The following is a 22,888-nucleotide window of genomic DNA, read 5'->3' as shown; positions in this document are numbered from 1 at the left end:
AACTCATCCTAAGATGATTTCTAGATGCAAACCCTTGTATTTAATCATGTGTTGAATCCAGGTTTTGATTTTAACTTAAATACTATAACCAGGCCATAAAAGATACATTTGACTTAACCAGACATAAGTGGCATTCTCATTACTCTGCAACCAAGTAAATCTTTTCAACCATATCAATAATACTAAGAACTGATTTTTCTTAATAATACAATAAGCACTCAAGTCTATGCAAATTTCTCTTCTACTATATATCTCTCCTGAGAAGAGAGGAGTTTCAATTTCTTTGTAATCTCCTCTATTTTTATAAAATGATGTTGGTCTACCAGAGCTACCAACATCTAATTTAATTATATTAAATCATTTATAAATGATTCTTAACTATGCATGCAGTAGAATCTCCTGTGGGATCTAGAAATAAAAAAAAAACAACCAAGCACTCACAAGATTGAGAGATAATGAGCCGCACTCCAGACTTACTGACTTTAGAGTCCTCCAGTTTAGAAATCTGACATGTGATTTTTTTTAACCTTCTCACCCCCAGTTTAAAAAACATGTGGGTAGATTAAATGAACTGTACTCTGGTCTTTTAGGTTAGATATATCAATATTCATCCCATATTTAAAAAGTTTTGTTGTAGTATGAATCTATTACTTTTACAACAACCCATTTTTTGCTCTTAGACAAAATTCTCTTTCAGTTCTTTGTAAGAAGAAACTGTATTATATGCACAACATAGCCAATGTGGAGGTTAAGCCCAAACAACATTTACGATTTTTACTACAAATTATTAACTGCAAAATACATCATATATCAAAGAATGTACACTTTAAAAGCTTTAACTGTAAAGGCAAAGCTTAAAGATCAAGCCACTTAGAAAGCAGAACATTGATCATGGCTTACGAATTAAAAGGCAACACTTATTTAAGGAGGCTAGTTAAGGAGATATGGAAAGGCATTATCTATTCTCCATGCTGTAGGCTAAAATGGACATCTAATTAAGCCACTCCACTTCCAAAACCTTTCAGTGGTTTTCCCACTGTCCTTATTGTTCTCCAGAATGATCCTAAGAAAGCTCCAAATCTGGATCTCTTAAAGGTCTACAAACACACAGGGAAAGAACCTAATGAGATCCATTTTAACACCCTGGAAACTACTAAGAGAAGAAAATAAAGTAGTCAGTTGAATATGACTTTCCATACTTTGTCTATTGCAGAAAAATGATATATGCTGACTTGCTTGTGTTAGATTCTGTCATCACGAGTACTATTCTGAGGACATCATCACTATAGGATCTTCCTAAACATAGCAATCTATCTTTGTTAGTATGCTGTTTAGCTTAGAAGAAAGTCACCCAAAGAACATGATCTCTTAGTTCTTAATCTTCCTAAGTCTAGAATTTCCAGTGATCAATTTAGCCACTTTCTTGTGTGATTCCAAGATAGTTTCAGGGTATATTATATTCCAGAAAGGCTATCATTTAGCTTCATTATTAATACTTTACATTTATGTAATGTTTACCAGTTAAAAAATATTTTTACATATTATTTCTTTTACTCTTTTATCAACCTGGTACGAGAAGCATAATCAATGTTATTTCCCCCATTTAAAAAACATGAAAATGAAACCACCAAAGCTATGAAAGCTATGAAGTAATTTCCCTCAAATCATACAGTTCCCACACATATTTATATACTAATTATATTGAATATTATACCTCTTATTTACATGGTATTTTATAGCTTACAAAGTATTTTCCTATTCATGATTTAACTTGATCCTTACAACAATCCTGTGAGGTGTTATTATTTCATATTACACTGGAACAGTACAAAATAGCTGTTAAGAACATATGTTGTAAAAGCTGACTGCCTGGATAGGAATACCATTCCACCACTTTTGGCAGTGTGTTTCCATTTTCTTATCTGAATATTGTAACAAGAATGGACCCTTACGCATTGGGTTGTAAGAAAGCTTAAACAAAATAGTGCAAGAAAAGCAATTAATACAATGACTGGTACACAATAAGCATTTAATAAATGTCAGTTATTATTACCTATGAAAAGTTTAAAGCTCAGAGAGGTTATTAAGTGCTATGTCCAAATTTATAAAATGATAGGTAGTAGAGCTGGAAATAGAACACAAGTTTTCCACCCTCCAGTCAATGGCTCTTCTGTTATACCATATTGCTTTAATTATATTAAATAAATAATACGTCTCCTTTACTTATTTTAAGATTTTTTTTTTCAGTAAATGTACAAGTAAGATGCACTCCATAGACTTGTGACTTCATTTACAAATCACTGTGACATGAAGACTCTTGAAAGAAACAAGGAAAAATTTTATCACCTGAATAAATGTAGCTTGGTAGAAACAACGGGGTCCTTGGCAAATAAGCTATAAGATGTAAGTAAGGCTTACACCATGTTACTTGGTCATCATTAGAACAGTCACATTTTAATGACAAAAAAAAAATGTAATCAGCCCTGCCATCATGAAGCTTACATTCTTGTATTAGATACAGACAAAAAAACACCACAACTAAACTTGTAGTATCAGTTAATGATAAGAGCTATGAAGAAAATAAGGTAATAGGATAAGGGGATATAGTGATGTGCAGGTGCTATGAGATAAAATAATTAAGGAATACCTCTCTGAAAAGATGGCATTTGAGCAGAGTGTTGAATGAAGTAAGGAAGCGAGTTATGTGGGAAGAGCATTCCAGCACAAACTAATATGCTTTATGAGTTTGGGGAATGATAAGGAGGCCAATATGGCTGGAGAGCCCTGGGTGAAAGGGAGAGGACTAGGAAATAAAGTAGGAGAGGTAGCAAGTGGCTAGATAAGGTAGGGTCTACTAAGGCAAAAACTTTAGATTTTATTGCAAATGTGACGGGAATACAGTGGAAAATTAAAAGCAGGGAAGTGACAAAGTCAGTTTTACATTTTACAAAAATCACTCTGGGTACTGTGTAAACAGACTGTAGTGGGGAAGGGTGGAAAGCAGAGACCTATTAGGAAGCCATTTATTCATACAGTAAATATTAATTGAGCACCTACTAAGGGTTCTAGGTACAGAGGACACAGCAGTGAACAGAACAGGCAAAAATCCCAGGTCTTCTAGCCTTGCATTGTAGTAGCTATTGCAGCAGCCAAGGCAAAAGATGACAATGGCTTGGACTTAGGTGTCGCAGTGTGAGAAGGGATCAGATTTAATATATATTTTGAAGACAGAGCTTATGATAGGATGAAAGTACAAATGTGGGGTCTGACAGAAAGAAGTCAACAATGGCTCCAACGTTTTTGTTCTAAGCACACAGGTGATACCATTTACTCAGACGGAAAACAATGCGGAAGGAGCAGGTTCTGGGGGAAAATGCAAGGGGTTCAGTTTTTGACATGTTAAATTGAGATGTTTTTTAATGTATAGGTGGAAAATATAATGTAAGCAGCTAAATATACAGATCTAGACAGAGTTAAGGGGAAAGGACAGGGCTAGAGATAGTTAAGGAGTTAAGATAGCATTTAAAGAAATAAAAAGAAAGGAGAATCAGTAAGATTAGAGTCACTAGGCATCTGAACTTTATAAAAACTTCCAGGTGATTATAATGTACAGCAAGCAAAACCAATGACCTAAGGAGTGGGAATATAAAGAATAGAGAGGTCTGAGGAGAGAGCTCTGAAACACCTTAACAGCATCCACAAGATACATATTCAAATAATCCTTGTATATTTTTTGTGTCAAAACTGACTTATGACATAGAATCTTCACTAATATTTATTAATAAAGAATAAGAAATCTGAAATTAATTTTTCTTATCTTCTGTATAAAATGCTTCCACTCAAGACGTTCATGTGAAAGATTAAAACCACACAAATGAATCTGATTGTAGTATTTCCTTTGCCACATTTAAAATGAAAAGAATGGAAATAGCTAAAAGAAAGAAAACTATGAAATAATTTTTTAGTTGCTGATATTTTTTAACTTTCTGAGATGGATAGTTATTACATCATTAATTTTTTCAGGTTTTCTACTTTTCTAATATATGCATTCAAAACTAGATTTTTTTTTTAGCACAGCTTTAGCAATAAAGTTTTGTTATACTTAGTTTTCATTATTTCAGTTTAAAATATTTTCTAATTTCTTACAATTCTTCTTGGACTCGGGCTATTTAGAAGTTTATTACTTAATATCTAAACATTTGGGAATTTTCTAAGTTATCTATTAGTAATCATTTTATAAGTTATTTTTTAGTTGATTAATTCTATGTACTATGATAACAGTAACTGGAATCTTTGAAAATTTTTTTGAGTATACTATCATTAGTAAATAATCACCATTATTTAGTAAATAATCCACGTGCATTTGAAAACAATGTATATTTTGTAATTTCTGGATGCAGTTGGCTTGCTTATTTATTTTCTCATTCATTTAAATGAATCAAAACCTAAAAGTGGCTTTTTTGGTTTTTAAATCTAAGAACGAAACTAAAAGATGTTGCATAAACTGAAGAAATATAGTGATTATGGAAAATTAAGTTATATTACAGGCTTCAAAAGGCATTCAATAGCTGGGATTATTCTTCTCAGAATAAACACACACCCAAACAGAAACACACACAGAGAGCAACATTTTTTCTTTTCCTGGTATAATAAGCTGATTCATACCATGTTTCACAAAGTTGATAGCGAGCAGCTTACCTGATTTTCATCCTGTACTTCCATGCTGTATTGGTCACCTGGCTGAACTTCTGTGACTTTCTCTCCAAGGAGGAAACCCAGACGAGTCATGAGTGTGTTTGCTGCCTCATCTACAGATGGAGGGGGGCCAAGTTCCTGTTCAGCATCACCTATAACAAAAGGCATTGAAAAACGTGAATCTTTCAAAATAAAATGGTTTAGTTCTGCAACTATTCTTACACTCAGTTTGGTCATTTCTTTAGTTCACACCGAAATCCAAAATGACAAAGTCCCTGTCTATAAGCTAATTTTCCCACTTTTAAAGATTATAATTGATATATAAATTTATCTACTTCAAACATGTGAGTTTAAGAGAATGTTTTTGTAATTTGCTTACTAGAAAAGGTTCCCATTTCTTTGGCAGTTAGCCTTACAATACAGTCCTGGTCTTGGGATTGGGTTCCCAGCCACAATCACCACTTTATTTAGGTTCTTTTATTTCTCTCTCTGTTTTTTTTAACAGTTTGTGAACATATTTTTTATTTTGAAATAATTTCAAACTTTTAAATAAATTTCAAGAATAGAACAAAGAACATTTTTCCTTAACCATTTTTAAGCTGCATAAGATATGATGTCCCCTCATCCCGATAATACATATTTCCTATAAACAAGGACATTCTCTTGTATAACTACAGTACCGGAAATCAAAAAACTAACATTTTACATTATTATGATCTCATCACAGACCCAATTTAAGTTTTAACACTCGTCTCATTAATGTCCTTTACAGCAGAAGGATGCAATTCAGAATTAGGCAATGCATTTAGTTGTCAGTTATCTTTTATCTCTTTTAATCTGGAACAGTTCTTTAGTCTTAACTTTCATGACCTTGACACTTTTGAGGACTACAGACCAGTTGCTTTGTACAATGTCCTTCAATTTGAATTTATCTGAGGTTACCTCTCAATTCGACTCAGGTTATACATTTTTGGCAGGATTGTCACAAAAGCAATCATGTAATAACTTTGATCACTTGGTTATGAGACGTCTGCCAGATTTTTCCACTTTAAAATTATACTTATTCCCTTTGTAATTAATTATTTTGTGGTAAAATATACATACTGAAATTTGCCATTTTAACCATTTTTAAGTATATATTTCATTGGCATTAAGTACATTCTCAATAACATACAACCATCGCCACAATCCATTTCCAGAACTTTTTCTAGAAACTCTCTATTTACTAAGCAATAACTTGGTAACCTCTATTTTACTTTCTGCTTCAATAAATTTGCCTATTCTAGGTAACTCATACATAAGTAGAATCATACAATATTTGTCCTTTTGTGTGACTTATTTCAACTAGCATAATGCTTTCAAGGTTCACCCATGTTAAAACATATATCAGAATTTCATTCTTTTTTTTATGGCCAAATAATATTCCACTGCATGTATATACCACATTTAGTTTATCCATTCATCTGTTGTTGGACACTTGGGTAGTTGTTTCCAGCTTTTAGCTATTGTGAATAATGATAGCATGAGTGTAAAGGTATCGATCTGAATCCCTCTTTAAAAAACTTTTGCCCACTATTCCTAGCATCCATTATGGTTTCTTGGTTCAATTAATTATTATCATGTTTGTCAACAGTAATTTTTCTAAATCCATTACTTTTTTTTTTTGCCTCATCCATCCATCTATTTATCAATCTACATCATTATAAACTCATTTATTCCTATCTTATTCAATGGGTTATAATCTGTTACCTCAAGTATTATTATTTTTTGCTCAAATTTTTCTAGATTTGGCCACAGTAAGCCCTATTAATTTGGCTCCTGTGAACTTTTAAATTATCTTCGTTATTTTCTGAGTACTTCATTGCTTTCTGGCACAAGATGTTCCAGGCTCATCTTGTACTTTTCCCTGCCCCGCCCTGGAATCAGTCATTTTTCCAAGAAGCCTCATTCTTCTTAGGGGAGAAAGGTATTTAGAGTAGTAAGAGCTGTGCACTAGCTATGCTCGTGGCTATTTGGATATCACGGTCTTCCAGGCCCACTCATTGGACAGAGTTAGGAAGTATTTGCATACACATATATACACACATCTTTATATTCATTTTTATTTGTAAATCTACACCCCCACCCCCCAAAGTTCACAGTGGTGCCTCTAATTTCCATTCAATACCATAGGGTTAATTACAGCTTTTTTTTTTCTTTTTAAAGTTGTAACTCTGTTTTCCAATAGTGAGAAACATGGCTCCCATTATCTTTTATTAATCTATTCTCCCTACATGGAACACTATTCACTGCTGCCCACTGCCACCCTGCACAAAAATGCTCTCCTTACCCTGGTTGGGCTCCTACACCATGCCAGATAGGCCTCACCCACCACTTCCCTGGCAGTAAGGGTTATTTTTTTTTCAAAATTGAGACATAACTCACACACCATAAACTTCACCCCCTTAAAGTACACAATTCAGTGGCTTTTAGCCTACAGAGGGCTCCTGACTTACAATGATTCAACTTACGATTTTTCAACTTTATGATTGTGTGAAAGCACATCCAGTATGCTAGACTTATGATATTTTCAGCTTACGATGCGTTTATTGGGACATAACCCCATCATAAGTCAAGGAATGCCTATATTCGTAAGATTATGCAACCATCACCAAGATCTAATTCCAGAATATTTTCATCACTCCAAAAAGAAACCCTGTTAAGGTCCATTTTTGCCCTGAAATTTAGACCCCGAAAATTCCTGATCTCAGGTATTCATTTTAACCCTCTGCTGACAGACTGTTACATTGTTGCCATGCAAATAGCTTTTTAGGTTCTCCTAGCTATGTTCCAATGGTTACCAACCATAGGAATTATTCTTTTTCAAACTTTTTCACTGAGAGATGCAGAATAGAGTCAGTATGAGGTATTTCTTAGACCACTCACTCTAAAGATAAATTTATTTCCAAATAAAGAATTTACAGTAACCACATAAAAATGAGCCAGGGAACTCAAAATGATTATAAATATGATGCAGAAAAATTTACCTGAAATAAGTTGAGTTTACATTAATTGGATTCATAGTCAACATTCTTTCAGGTTTTAAGCTCCAATGCATTTAATGTCACCTTACAACAATCCATAGTAGCACAGATCTTATGGGACATTATAAAAATCTTTTTATGGAGTCAGGTATGTCCTTTTAGCATTGCAGGTAGTAGCTGTAGTGTCACTCGGCCTGATGCCAAGACATAAGAGCTTCTGATTACTTAGGATATTCATTATTACACATGAAGCCACTCCAAATGCCAAGAAAGTAAGGTTTGCCTTGTTATTCAGTTTAACATCTATCTTAAATTCTCTACTAAAATCACAAGTTGGAGGTCAGAGGAAGGGTCTATGTGTATTTTTGTATACTACTACTGAATTCAAGTGTTATATCTGTGGAAAATCTATATAGAACTCTCACTTAACCTATGTCAGAATAGAAAAACAAGGCTCTATTTTTCCGTCCCCTATTTCCTCTCCAAGACACAACATAATCAGGTTTCTGTGCCACAGAACAAAAGTAAGAGAAATAGTAGGGTCATTTTTATATTACAAAGATTTAGATTTACATAGTATTTTTTCCTCAAGAATGATTGAAAGCTTCTTATTCCTCAACAAAATAAAAAGGTAAAACTTCTCTCTTCAAATTCATGAATAACTCTTTCTCCCTCCTATAGGTAAAACTAATGTTTTCCAAATTTTTCTCATTATAGACTCCAGTCCTCTCGATATTCTAGGGCTCCATTTCACTTTCTCCTAGAAAGTTAACAGTAAATATTTTCTAGGTATATGTTAACCCTAGATGCTATGACAATTTACATAACATGGAGAAGATATAGTCATTGCCTTTGAAAAGTTTATGAACTACATGGAAAATAAGATCTTATTAGTATATGATTTATTTACTTAGCATATGCCTATATAACGCTTATTATGTACAAATCACTATTCTAAACCCTTTATAAATATTAACTTAATCTTCATGACTTTATGAAGTAGGCATTATTACTCTCATTTTATAGATGAGAAAACAGAGGCACAGAGAAATAAGTTATTTGCTGAAAGTCACACAACCAGTAAAATGGTGGAGCCAGGATTAGAACCAAGGCTCCCTGACTCCAAAATCCATGCTTCCAATTAGCATGATACAGTGTCTCCCTTGCTGGAAAGAAATACTGCAATAGTGAGCATGTTTAAATAAGAGACAACTTATTAAGAGACATATTGCTTATAGTATTTTAATCTCAACAATCCTAATGAAGCATGTTGTAAACATTGATTAAGGCAATCAATGGAGGTATCTTAAGAGAAAGATAACTATAATCCATTATACATTACTACTTTCAAGAATTAACTCAGGAAAAAGTTAAATAATTCATCAGTGGGTGGCTGTATTAGATACTGCTACCACATTAGGTCTTTTTCATTTGGTTTGATTGGTATTTTTTGCTCTTCCCTAATCTACTTTCATTTTCCATTTTAAAAGAAATTAAAAATAATTTCTTCTAATAAAATATACTCATATCTGTAATATGTTTTGAACTTGCTCTGTAGAACCAGATGAATAGCTTCTCTCTTAAAGGAATTTAGTATATTCAAATATATTGAAATACAAGTCAGGTCAAATAAATAAAATAATACTTCCCTCTAAACCATTTCATTTAAAATATACTGAAAATGTTACCAGGTCACACATTTTCATTTTTCCTACTTAGTATACATTGATTCTACATTCTTCCTTAAATATCACCACCACTCTTCTTCCCCCTCTGTTTTATTTCTACTTTCCACTTACAAGTAACTGCTATCAGAAAACCTGTCTGCCAGCGAAATAATGATCCTGGCAGAATAAAGACTGACTAGTGGAATAAAGACAGCCTCCCCCTCCCCATTACAATTAACCATAAGGCATTTTAAGATCACTAAAAGGGAAGATTTTATGGAAACAGTTGTAGCCTAACAGAGAGAAATCTGTGTAAAATCATTGGGGTTACTGGGTTCTTAATCTTTAAGAACAGAGAGTGTGCTTGTTTTTAAAAAATTTATTTAAAAAATTTTTTTGACATATTTCAAACGTTGTTTCGTTTCTGAATTGGGAGGACTGTGCATATTATAATTAAGATGAATTTCATTCATGTTGTTGTGTGTATCAATAGTTGTTTGTTTGTAGGTTGTGCGGGTTATGGCTTTCCATGCTGGAAGACTTACTATTCTTAACACAGCACTATTCCCTCAAATTGATGTACAAATTCAATGCAATCCTTAGCAAAATCCTAGCTTAGTGCTTGCCTACTTTATTCCTTTCCTTCTTCACTTTCATGTATATAAACTTTATATATATAAAACAATTTTGGGGTTTTCTCTCTTCCCTCCTTCTTTTGGGACTATGATTACACATTTATTAGGACTCCTGAAGTGGTCTCATGGCTTATTTTTCAGCCCTTTTTCTCTCTGTGCTTCACTTTTGATAGTTTCTATTGCTATGCCTTCAAATTCACTAATCTTTTCTTCTGCAACATTTAATCTGATATTAACTCCATCCACAGCATTTTTTATTTAAATTTCTGAAATGTAATTTTTATCTCTAGAAGTGCATATTGGTTCATCTTTATATTTTCACGTCTCTAACATTAAATCTTTCTTCTATTTTTTGGAACACATGAACTAACGTTATAATAACTGCTTTATGGTTTTTGTCTACTAATCTATCACCTGGATAATTTATGACTTCAACTGATAGATCTTATTCTTCAGTATAAGAGGTATTTTCCCATTTCTTTGCATGCCTTTCTGTATTTACATTATGCTTAAATTTTTTAAAAATTACAGAAAATGTATTAAGGACACAGGACACTGACTTGAGAATGAAACAATATTCACGATACTTGTTTTTTCTAAGAAAGCCTAGAATTATGAAAAAAATGATGCTATACATATTTAAAAATTTAGTATAAAATTTAAAAATATAATATTTAAGTTATTCAAATGAGGAGTGCTAATTAAATATCAGCAAACTTAATACTCTAAAAGTTTAGATCTTCTGCTTAAAGTTCCTGTCTTATTTTAAGACATTATTTTAATCAAGAGATTTCAAGGAAATTATATATTAAATATGCTATGGTTTAAATAGATTTTGAACTAATGAAAATCTTTATTTTAACTTGGTTATTTAGGGATTCTGTGGCAATGACAGCCAGAACACAGGTTCTCAATCCCTCTTCTTCCTACCACTTACCTCACTGAACAGACACAACCACCTAAATAAGAATATTAGTAACACCTGGAAAGTACACTGGAAATGGAAGGTAGATGAAAATGGGTACAGTGCCTCGTTTTCTGTAATGCACAGAAGAACCAGGGAATAGTCAGGGACCAAGAACAAAAGAAATAGCAAACACCTTAGATTTCTCCAACTTCCTGGCTGACAGGTGCTGGTGGATCCTATTGAAGAGAGGCTGTACCTGCCTCTCCCCAACGTGGTCCTTGAAGGTGCAACCATTCCTATGGGAAATATCATTACCAGATAAAGCAGAATTTAAGGTGGTATGAAGTATCAAGTGAAATTTCCATTTTCCTGGAATTGGCAAGTAGAGCTCACAGGGTTAAAAACAAAAGGCATTAAGGACTCTACTTTCTCAGTACAGACCACTGGGGCCACCTTTCTCCCTGCTGGCTTGTTGAGATGCACCATTTCAGTAGAAATGGCAATACAATTCTCTCTTCCTCACCTAGTTCATGGTTTCCAGTATGCATGGAAAGAAGTTCATGCCTATGCCTATGGGCTCCAAAGTTGAGTTGTAGAGGATAGTCTATGCAAACTCTAACATGCAAACTCATCAAGTCTCCACTAGGCCAACTGAATCTCAGACAACAAGCTAGTTTAGAGTAATGACCAGACATAAACCACGCCAACATCAAACTTGGGTAAATTCAGGTTATTACGAAAGGACCATCAAAGAAACGTATAGTCCACAAACCACAGGCAGTTATGTAAGGAATATTTTTATTTATTCTCCCTGCTCCATACCTGAGAAGAGTAAGCAGAAAGAAGGGCTGTGACAATGCAAACTTAGTAGGAACATACACACAGCCTTCTGCGCTTTTAATTCTGAGCTAAATGAAATCACTGTGCTGATTTTTTTTTCACTATTATATCCCCAGTGCCCAACACACAGGAAGCACTCAAGAAATATCTGTTAAAAGCACAAATAAAATAATTTTTAGAGAAGAGCACAATTAGACTTTAATATGAAAAAGCTTGCTCTGGTAGCAACGGAGAGAAGATTGGAAGAGGGTGAGGCAGAAAAACTAGACATTTTCTCAGCTTCCTGATAAAGCAAATGTATAAACCTGACTATACCTCAACCCACTCTTCTTTTCCTCCTTTTAAACAGTGATATTGGTGGGTTTTATGTGGCACACCCGGGAGGCAGGGACTGCAGGACAAGATGGAGTTGCTGCAGGTCCTGAAGTGTGGGCTGCAGCAGGTCAGAAGCCACAGTGGTCTCTGGCTATCTATGAATTTTTTTCAGGATAAATGATGTGAGGGTTGGTACATGAGTGGGGAAAGACAAATATGGAAACAAATACTATGAAGACAACAAGCATATTGTGGCTGTCACCGATAGTTATACACTACTGAAAAGAGTGGTGGAAACACAATCTGGGATGTGGTACAAGCGGTGCCTCCTGAAGGGCACTGCTGGCTTCAGCGTATGACTGATGATCCTCCAACAACAAAACCACATACTGCTCAAAAGTTCACCTGAACAAATAATAAATTCAGTGTAAGTGGCACTCCATAAAAATATGTACCTTATTCTACCACTAGAGAGAAGACTCAGGAGTGGGTCCTACCTTTAACACTTTAAAGGCAATGAGAAACAATTTAAACATGTAATATATGGGGCTTTTCATGTAACTGCACTTTTACTGCTTACCATTAACTTGATTAAAAATGTTTGACTAAAAAAAGAGAGAGAGATATTGTCCCTTTTCCCAAGTACATCAATCTAATCTTCCTTCCCTCCTTTTAAATAGCAGTATTGCCCTTTTTATCTAAGATAAAATCTTTCCTATTATATTTTGGTTCTTACTGTCTCTTGCCTTCATGGAAACTTAATACAAAAGATGATATTTTCTTTGTCAAAAATTCATATTCATGCTTCCAGATAAGTATTTCCCATTGGGTGTCAAATACATTTGATACTCTTCCAACAACAAATCGCAAACAACTTTATTTGACTATGCTGCTCATACCAGTTAAAAACTTAAAATAGAGTAACGGCATTATTGATAGAGAAAGGCCAATGTATACAAGAAATATTTTGTAAATTAAAGGAAGTGCTAGGGAACACAGAGAAGTAACCATTAAACTTGTCTTGGGAGGGTGGCGGGAAGAAAGGGATGGAAGAAGGTTCTTGGAGAAGGTCATACTTGAAATTAACGTAATGAATGAATTTGATATTTATCAGTACAATTAGGGAAAAACAGCAGAGGGAACAATTTTCAGATGCAAATTCTGTTTGACTTACCAATTCAACACAAATACAGAACTCTAACTTCAAAACTGATTAAATGCAGCATATTGAATGTTGTTTTAAAAGAGTGTTTTAAGTTTATCTCTAGAATAATATTAATAGTACCAGTAGTAGTAGTGATAATAATAATAACAACTAACAATCATTGAGATATTACTGTCTGGTACTTTTCTAAGTGCGTTATATGTATTAAGTCATTTAATCTTCATAACATCCCTTATCTTACAGATAGCAAAAGTGAGGCACACAAGATTTAAATTCTTGCTTGCCCGTGGTTACAGAGTTAGGTAAGTAACACAGTCAATATTTAAATCCAGGCTGTCTGGCTCTGAGACTATATTCTTAACCATTTCATTATTCTGCCAAGAAATATGTGATTATTAAGTGCAAATTGTCTAAATGATTATTTTATTTATTTTTACCTTTAACAGCATCTAAAAGAATTATCTGATGATAGACAATATAGGAAAGCATTCATTTATTCAATAAATACTTAGTACTTTCAGCATGTCCAGCACTGTATTAGGTGTTAGATATATGTACGATGAGCATAGTCCCTATCCTTAAGGAGCTTATAATCTCATAGGGTAAATAAAAAATAAATGATTTAATTAAATCATAGTAAGTTAAACTCTGTGATAAATATAATACATGCAAGAAATAGGATGCTGTAAAAAAGCAAGTGCTGAGTATTTCAGAATACATTGTGGTCTTTATTTTTCTTGGTGATGCCAATTCTCCATTCAGAGATGGCTTACACTTTACAACATTTGTAAAAAGTACCTCCTACGTAAAGTAGCCAACACGCACAGGAATTAAACAATTAAAACTGTGCCAAGAAATGAATGTCTAATAGCTAATGTATCCAAATCCCTAATCTATATTCCTAACATGGCAGGCTGCACACAAATAATATGCAAACACTACATCTCTAGTTCCATAGACTCTCTTAATTCTCAGCATTCTCTTAGCATTTTCACATTGGACTGTTTTCCTTTATAATCTGTTAATTATAAACTGCCTATTCTCATCTACTTCAAGACTCAGAAACGTGTGCCATATTTAATCAAATAAAGAAACCCATGCTTTCTAACAGAGTGTAAAAACTATGATTAGCTTGGCCCAATTGCCAACGTAAACCTGGTTATATTTTCATTTCTTAGTTCTTAAATGATTACTATATTTTTCATTTTCTGATAAACATTAGAAAATGAGTGCCAAAAGCAGGGGCTATTATTTATTGAAATAAATGCTGAAAAAGGCATGAGAACTCTTCTATATCCTTCCAAAAACCGAGCTCCTGGTTGTACGAATCACTACCTATCATTACCAAGAATCAAAGCAACTGCCTCTATGTCATCTCCACTCACAGAGCAGCTAGTTCTAAGTCACTGCCCTCGACTTCTTAGTTCTTAGTTCTTTGGCATAACTGAAGAAGAGAGGAAGAAATAAATGCAACAAGAGTGGCAAAATATAGACAATTGTTGAAACTGGGGGATTAGTACATGGGGTAATTTGGGTATGTTTAAAACAGTCCACAAAAAGTTTTTTTGGGCTTGGCCACCTGACTTTATTTGAACAATGGGATGTTATAAGCAAAGGCTTGAAATGTTCCTGGACAGTAGGACTTGTGTTCTTACACTCTGGTGACTGTTGCTCCTTCAGCCTAGGCCTCAGAACGAACACACATAGATGTGAACCCGACTTGAACCCTGGAGCTGTCCAACCAACCTACAGCCTGTATCAGAGCCATTTCAATCAAAACTTGCAAACCCACAGGTAAGAAAAAAACACTTATTATTATGATTTTTTTGTTGTTGTTGTTGCTGTAAATTTGGGGATGGTTTGTCACATACCATTATTGTAGGTATTTAATTTCTATATATTGAATTCGACTCAAATACAACCATAACTTACTTAGAAGACTACAATGAAATCCTGGTAGCTTTTCTTTTCTTTCTGTTCAGTCTAACAAATCTCTTAGTCACCTTCTTACCCACTCACTTCTACCTGGCTGCCATCTTATTCCAGGTTCTACTCAATTTCTTACTCATCTACCTATCTTTTTAAAGATATAATTTATGTACGATAAGCTTCATCTATATAAAGTGTATAATTCAATGAATTCTGACAGATACATACATCTGTGGAACTACCAAAATCAAGGTACATTACCCTGAGAAGTTTGCTTGTGTCCTTTTGCAGTCAAATCCTCTCTAAATCCCTAGCAACCACTGATCTGCCTTCCATTACCTTAGATTAGATTATATTTTCTGTAATGTTATATAAATGGAATTAAACAGTATGCATTCTTTCTGGTCTGGCTTCTTTCATTCAGCCTAATGTTTCTGAAATCCATCCATGTTGTTTCAATAGTTTGTTCCTTTTTATAGCTGAGCAGTATTTCCTCCTTTTTAAATTAGTTCTCTTGCAAATGGACAATGGATTGTTTCCAGTTTTTGGCTATTACATGTAAAGGGTGATATAAATGTTCATGTGAAAGTCTTTAAGTGAACAAATATTTTAATTTCTCTTTGGTAAATACACAGGTGTATAATGGCTAGGTTATAAAGCTTAAAATGTTTAACTTTATATAAAACTGTCAGTTTCTAAAGTGATTATTTGGTTTACACCCTCGCAGGCAGTGTGTGAGTTCTAATTGCTCCATGTCCTCACCAACACTTAGTATTGTGAGCCTTTTTTATTTTAGCCATACTAATATGTGCATAGTATCTCACCCTCATTTTAATTTGCATTTCTCTGATGACTAATGGTGCTGAGCATCTTTTCATGTGTTTATTGGCCATTCTTACATATTCTTTTGCAAATGTCTACTCAGATCTTTTGTCCATTTTAAAAATTAGGCTGTCTTCTTGTTAATTAGTTACAAGAGTTCTTTCTTTATTTTGGCTATAAATCTGTCAGATATATGCTTGCTAATACACAGGTTCTGAGTTCCTCCAACTGGAGATAAAGGTAGGGAGAATGGAGGTAGTGTAGGGTTTTAAGAAAATGGGGCTAATAAAAGAGCTGTAAAACTAGGAGTATTATAAAAAACTTAAAGAGTAAGTCAATTCTAATTTAGATGTTTGAGAGGAGCCATAATACTAGTATACTGGAAAAGGGCTTTACCTTACCCAGCATAGCTTTAGTGCCACAAGATGACCAAGTCAAATCAATTAATGTGGAAAGTTGTGCATTACCAAGGCATTAATAGATTCCAAAGTCATGTCAAGATCTGCCTTTGTCACTTGGAGTGACAGCATAGCAGCTGTCATGAAGGTCACAAGGTACAGACAAAAGAGAATGGCACAAGTGGCTATAGAGGAGGATGCTAAGGTAAAGGTGTAATCGACCCAGGCAAGGAAAACAAATAATATGCAGGGTGGAATTACAGCAAATGTATTCTTCCGGATGAAATACTTTCTCATCATTTTTACTACCACAGGTGCTATGTTATTGTTCTCATGAACTACAAGAAAACAAGTTCCATCAATTTACTTTTTACATGCATGAGTCTGAGTCTAATCAAAAAAGAATTTCTTCTGTGTGTGTGTGTGTGCATGCATGTGTTTATGTTCAAACATGAAGCTACATATATTCTGTGTCAGAACACTGTAATTACAATATGTGAAAAAGATATGGAAATAAATGAAGACACACAGATGTGAATAGGCAAAGACTTTATTTAGAGCTTGCTATTATATAGCAAGGCAGTCAGCCACCATCACTTGCACATAGCTGAGACTCAAATGTAGGCAGGAAAAAAAAAAGTAGGCAGAGTAGGAAAATTTTGTTGTGGGAAAAAAGGAAGACTTCAGATATGCCCTAATTGGAGACACTTGGTGTGGTGAAGCTATGGACAAGCTAACTAGAAGGGGGCCATACTATGTGATAGTTAGGGGTGCATATTTGGCTTTTCCAATTGGTCCTAAGTTGGAAGTGAGGGCAAAGATTACAGAAGCTGTCAGTTAATAATCAAGCTCTGGCCATTTTGTTCTTATTGTTATAGGGGTTACTGCTGGCTTCTTGGACTGATTGCTAGAAACAGTAGTCTCACTTCCCACAAGTCTGACTTGTAGATAGTAGGTTGGCTGGTTGCTACAGATTGGAGGTGAGAGTTCTGTTTCTATATGTGGCCTGATCATTGTCTGTCTGTATATTCAGTCTCTCAAAGGACAGTGTTAAGATAAAATTTATTCATAAACTTTTTTATTTCTTGATTTTTGAGGATAAATGTCATATTTGGCTAGCAGATATTATTTTCATGAAATTCTCGTTTTCATGTGTGCTCATTTATTATGTTCTCTAATTACATTTATTCCATTTTACTCACAGCCAGTTAATCTCAGATGGCTGATGTGGCAGAATTCTGATCTAGCAAAGCTTCATGCACCTTCTCATATGCCATCACTGTTGACCTTGTATGTAGCCTCCCTTCCATGGAAGGAGAAAATGTAGCAGAAACTTAAAACAAGTAAGATATGACATATCAAAAAACCACTGAAAGATATACGACTTCTCCCCCAGCCCCATCCCCATGGTAGTGAAATTAGCTTATAAATACATATTAAGAAACCGTTGTTCCAGTTGTTCAGGTTTATGAGTCCCTTCGCAACAAATTAGAAAAGTAAAGAGAGATATTCTTAGTAGAGAGAAACCTATGTTATTTACATATATTTATAACATACTGTTTTTTCATTTTCCCTTTCCCTGACTTCTTGGATTCATTTGCCTCATTCAATACACATTTAGTGAATATCTATGTTTTAGTCACTACACATAAGTACTGTGGATACAGGGATAAGCATAAGGGAGAAGATGTATTAAACTGTCCAGATGGGTGTTTTCCATAATTTAAGTGTTTATTTTTTCTTGTTTGGATATTTGACAAGAAATGATTGAGAGATAATTGCTATTCAAAAGCTTTCATTAGAAAATGCTGCGGTAATTCAGCTACAGTTTAATTCTTTCTTCTCTCCAGGGCAAATAGCATATCATCAGTGTTGTTATAAAAAATGTTAGTTAGGGACGAGATAAGTCATTTGTTGTTCTAAGAATTCACTGTACAGAATAAATTTTAACCAAAAAAATAAAATATCATTCCTCTGGTAATGTACCAGAAAACAACAATTGTATTTTATGACCTTGACTGTAATGGAAGTTTTACTTGCACACGAATGAATTCTAACCAGTGTTCTTTCACTTTCAGACTTATACACGAAAAATTTATTTATATAAAACAAACAATACCTTTAGATTGTAAGGGTAGCCTTTTGTTCCATAGTATCAAAAATGACTTGCATGGATTAATAGAAGAGTAAGTCCTTAATATATATTCTAGGCATCTTGTGGTATAATAAAAAATATATATTATGGGGCTTTTTATACTTAATGTTTTAATAAAACATTATCAGATGAGAACATTCCTTTTAAAACTGGTTTGCAACACAGCAAAGCAATAGAAAGCCATACTGTATTAAGCTTGTGGCTCATGATTCTCTTTGAACACTTAAAAATCTCAGAGGGTTTTATATGCTAACTCCTATTCCCTATTATAAAATTTTCTTCTGGCAACAATACAAACATCAGCTTCATTTACTCATGATTTTAATTTAACTATTATGGCTACTGTAGAAGGTAAGAAAAACGCAGAGAACATAATAATGCTGACCTTACCTCAATGATCTATGAAATACATGTGAGATTTGTGGCTGGATAAAGTAGACAATCTCCACTCCCCCCTCTCCCCCTAGTATGATGACAACCAATCAAGTAACACCAGCTGAAGATCAGAAGCAGAAAGGCAAAAGTTTCAACAAGTCAGTATCATGGGTAGTACCATAATCACAATAAGCAAAACTTGTCAAAATTTTGACAAGAAATACTAATTCCTTTGAGATTTAGTTCCAAGTTCAAATAAGAGACAACTTTCTCAAAGAGATGGACCATGAACCAACCCTAAAAGCCTGTTTGAAAAGGGAACTTCTTTATATTTCAAGTAATCAACTGGTTAAAAATACCATTTCAATTTCTTAATGTACAGTTCCCAGACTTTAAGAGGAGTGGTGTGTCCAAAATGATAGTGTTCTAAGACTGTTTTAAGTATAGTCTGTTCCCATATAGCTTCATTGTGAGCACAAAATGGAAAAATAAGGAAGATCCTTTTACATACTTTAGGATGTGTGTGCAATCTAAAAATACAAAGTCTAGAATTATTTTCCCCAAAGTAAATAATGATGGCAGGGACTATTCAGTAATTGGAGACCTTCCAGTAACTGGAAAACTTCCAGCTGAGGATAACTAATAAAAACTGCACAAAATATATCTTAAAATCTTTTTTAAAGAGTTGAAAAATAACACAATGGTGATGAATGACAAAACAAGATCAGGGAGAATGTGGAAATTCAGGATGGAGATATTGCCACTTTAGCACTGGAGGCATTTGCTAACTGGGTACAAATGACTGATCAGCTGAGCTGGACTTTTGGGCTATCTCCTAGGGTCAGGGGGACAAAAGTTGGAGTCTAGGATCTACCAACAGTGGGAACTCTAAGAAAAAAACCCACACTTTGGACTGAGGCCCTTATGAGCTATACCCTAAAAGTAAAGATGAACTAGAAGTAAACCAGGTGTTGCATTTCTAATTTGTGTCATCTCATTAGCCTGGAAAATCTCAAACCCTAACTTGGATGGAAGTGGTCCCAGGTGGCAGAAGCAAATGGAAACCCTCTCTGGAGAGAAAAAAAAAATCATCATCTTAACTTCAGATTATTTCTACAAATACTTTCAAATACTGAATCCAGCACACAAAAATAATTAGGGGTATGAACAGACAAGAGACGTAACAGAAATAACAGGTAAGAGAAATAGTAAAGATGGGGGTAAAAGGGAGAGTTAGAGGACTCTCACTTTTAGTTAATCTCAAAAGGTAATTCTTAATGTAAAACTGTAAAAGTGTGGTGAGAAAGGGCCAGAATCTATGGGAGGATGAGTGGTGGAGATGAGAGTTATGAGAACAGAAGTCTTCTGACGACCACAGTGTTGGAGACGGTGAAGGTTTCCCCGACACCATTAGAGGTTATTGGTTGAGAAAATATTCCCTTAGTTCTTTACTTTTCAAAGTAACTTCACATATAAATTGTTCAATCATGTACAATGCTTCCTCCAGATATAGCTAAACTATGGTAGGTGTGAACAAATCATATTCCAAATAGTAGCAAATATAAGCTAATAAAGGACCTAAAAATCAAGAACTCTTGATCTGACATCCTCTGATAAATACTGTTTGGAAGTTTGCAAATCCCTTGAATATGGATGTTTTAATAGTTAGTAAGGGAAATGTTCTTTCTCCTGTTTTCCAGTCCTTCCCCACCTCCTAAAAATAGTAAGGACTCCCAATAAGCCATAACAGAGGTTACAAACTCAAGTATCTTCAGGATGCAAGCAGTTTTAATGTATCTGGCATGGCTGGGGTAATGGTAATGGGAAATGATAACGTGTATGTTAAGTTACAGAGCTGTATATTTAGATGCCTACCTTTAGGATATGGAATGGGAGTTAGAACACTCTAGTCTTTGATTTTTACTAATTTTGATTTGTTCAGACTAATTTTCAGATAAAACTATTAACACAGGACAAACAAACCTAAATGTTTTATTAACTTTTTTTGAAAACCCAGACACTACACACAATTTTGTATGTACATCCCAATTTTTGTTAATTTCATAAGTTCGTTAAAAGGGTATGTGACCACAAAATTTATGAGCCACTAGTCTAAACAAAAACTAAGTAAACCAAGTTTAAAAACTAAATAAGACTGGCTGGTTAGCCAAGTTGGTTAGAGTGCAGCCTTATAACTTCAAGGTCACTGGTTTGGATCCCAGTACCAGCCAGTCACCAATAGCTCCCTCTGTTTGAGTTGGAATATCCGTCTTCTTCTGCCCTTGGACATCAGTGCTACTGGTTCTTGAGCCTTTGGACTCAGACCAAGACCTAAACCATGGCTCTCGGACCCTTTGGTTTGCACTGGAACTATACCCCCAGCTTTCGGGCCTCTAGGTTGCAGACGGCAGATTGTGCAACTTTTCCAACTTCATAATTTCATGAGCCAATCCCTCATAAGTAGTTTCTTTCTATATATCTACATATATCCTATAGGTTCTGTTTCTCTGGAGAACCCTGGCTAATACATTCAATGCTTCATTTAAAACATAATCAGTGTTATTATAGCTTCAATTTCCTTTATATTTACTGTAATAGGTTTTGACTTACATATAAAAAAATTCTTTGAAAAACTACGTAATATAAAGTAATTCATGTCACTTTCATAAAGTTTGGATTCGGAAACATCTGTCATGGTGCCATATTAAGATGCTGATGCCACAGGTAAGATTTCCTGATTTATCTCCCAATACTGATTTGTTTTTCTTGATCAACACAGAAAGAAAGAATAACTTACCATTCTTCTGTACCGTACCTTTCCCTCCTACTATTATTCAAAATTTTTTCAAGGTATATTATTCCTCTTACCAGTATGTAGTCTGTCTTTATTAACTTTTTAATTGACATGTATTTATTTATGGGGTGACAGAGTTATATTTTAATACCGTATACAATGTGTGGTGATCAAATCAAGGGAATTAGCATATCCATCGTCATAAAAATTTATCATTTCTTTGTGATGAGAGTATTTGAGCTCCTCTCATCTAGCCATTTGAGAACAAACAATAAATTCTGTTAATTATAGGTACCTAGCACTACTGTAGATCACTAGAACTTATTTTTCCTATCTACTGCGATTTTGTATGCATTAACCAACCTCTCTATATCTCCCTGTACCCCACCCCTACCCAGCCTCTAGTAACTACAATTCTACTCTCTACTTCTATAAGCTCAACTTTTTTTTCCTAACTTTCACATATAAATGAGAACACGCAGTATTTATCTTTCTGTGCCTAACTTATTTCACTTAACATAATGACTTCAAGGCACATCCATGTTGCTACAATGACAGGATTTCATTCTTTTTTATGGCTGAGTAGTATTCCATTGTGTATACATGCCATACTTTCTTTATCCATTCTTCTGCTGATGGACACCTAGATTGATTCCATATCTTGGCTATTGTGAATAGTGCTGCAATAAACATGTGGCTGTAGATAGCTCTCTGGTATGCTAATTTCCTTTCCTTTGGATAAATACCCAGCAGTGGGATTGCTAGATCATATGGTAGTTCTATTTTTAGTTCTTTGAGGAATCTCGGTACTGCTTTCCACAATGGCTGTACTAATTTACATTCCCACCAACAGTGTATAAGAGTTCCCTTTTCTCCACATCCTCACCAATATTTGCTGTTTTTTGTCTTTTGATAATAGCCTTCCTAACTGGGGTGAGATGATATTTCATTGTGGTTTTGATTTGCATTTTCCTGATGATTAGTGATGTTGAGCATTTTTTCATATACCTGTTGGCCATTTGTATGTCTTCTGAGAAATGTCAGTTCAGGTCATTTGCCCATTTCAAAATTGGATTGTGTTTTTCTGCTATTAAATTCCTTAAATATTCTAGATATTAATCCCTTGTCAAATGAATAGTTGGCAAATATTTTTTCCTATTCTGCTGGT

At 34.3% G+C, this 22,888-nt stretch overlaps 1 protein-coding gene and 1 pseudogene across 1 annotated transcript in view; one reads left to right on the top strand and one right to left on the bottom strand.

Moving 5' to 3' along the window:
• TANC2 (tetratricopeptide repeat, ankyrin repeat and coiled-coil containing 2) overlaps window positions 1-22,888 on the bottom strand; it is a 435,526-nt gene that overhangs the window by 197,122 nt on the left and 215,516 nt on the right. Inside the window, exon 6 of the mRNA XM_063080666.1 lies at window positions 4,699-4,847. Coding sequence (XP_062936736.1) covers window positions 4,699-4,847 — 149 coding nt within the window. The remainder of the gene's footprint in view (window positions 1-4,698; window positions 4,848-22,888) is intronic.
• Window positions 12,165-12,593, top strand: LOC134365026 (NADH dehydrogenase [ubiquinone] 1 alpha subcomplex subunit 12-like; annotated as a pseudogene).

This window comes from Cynocephalus volans, chromosome 16 (genome assembly GCF_027409185.1).
Source record: "Cynocephalus volans isolate mCynVol1 chromosome 16, mCynVol1.pri, whole genome shotgun sequence".
NCBI classification, from domain to species: Eukaryota; Metazoa; Chordata; class Mammalia; order Dermoptera; family Cynocephalidae; genus Cynocephalus; species Cynocephalus volans.
Note: the sequence above shows the minus strand (reverse complement) of the source record. Positions and strands in the feature narration are given on the sequence as shown.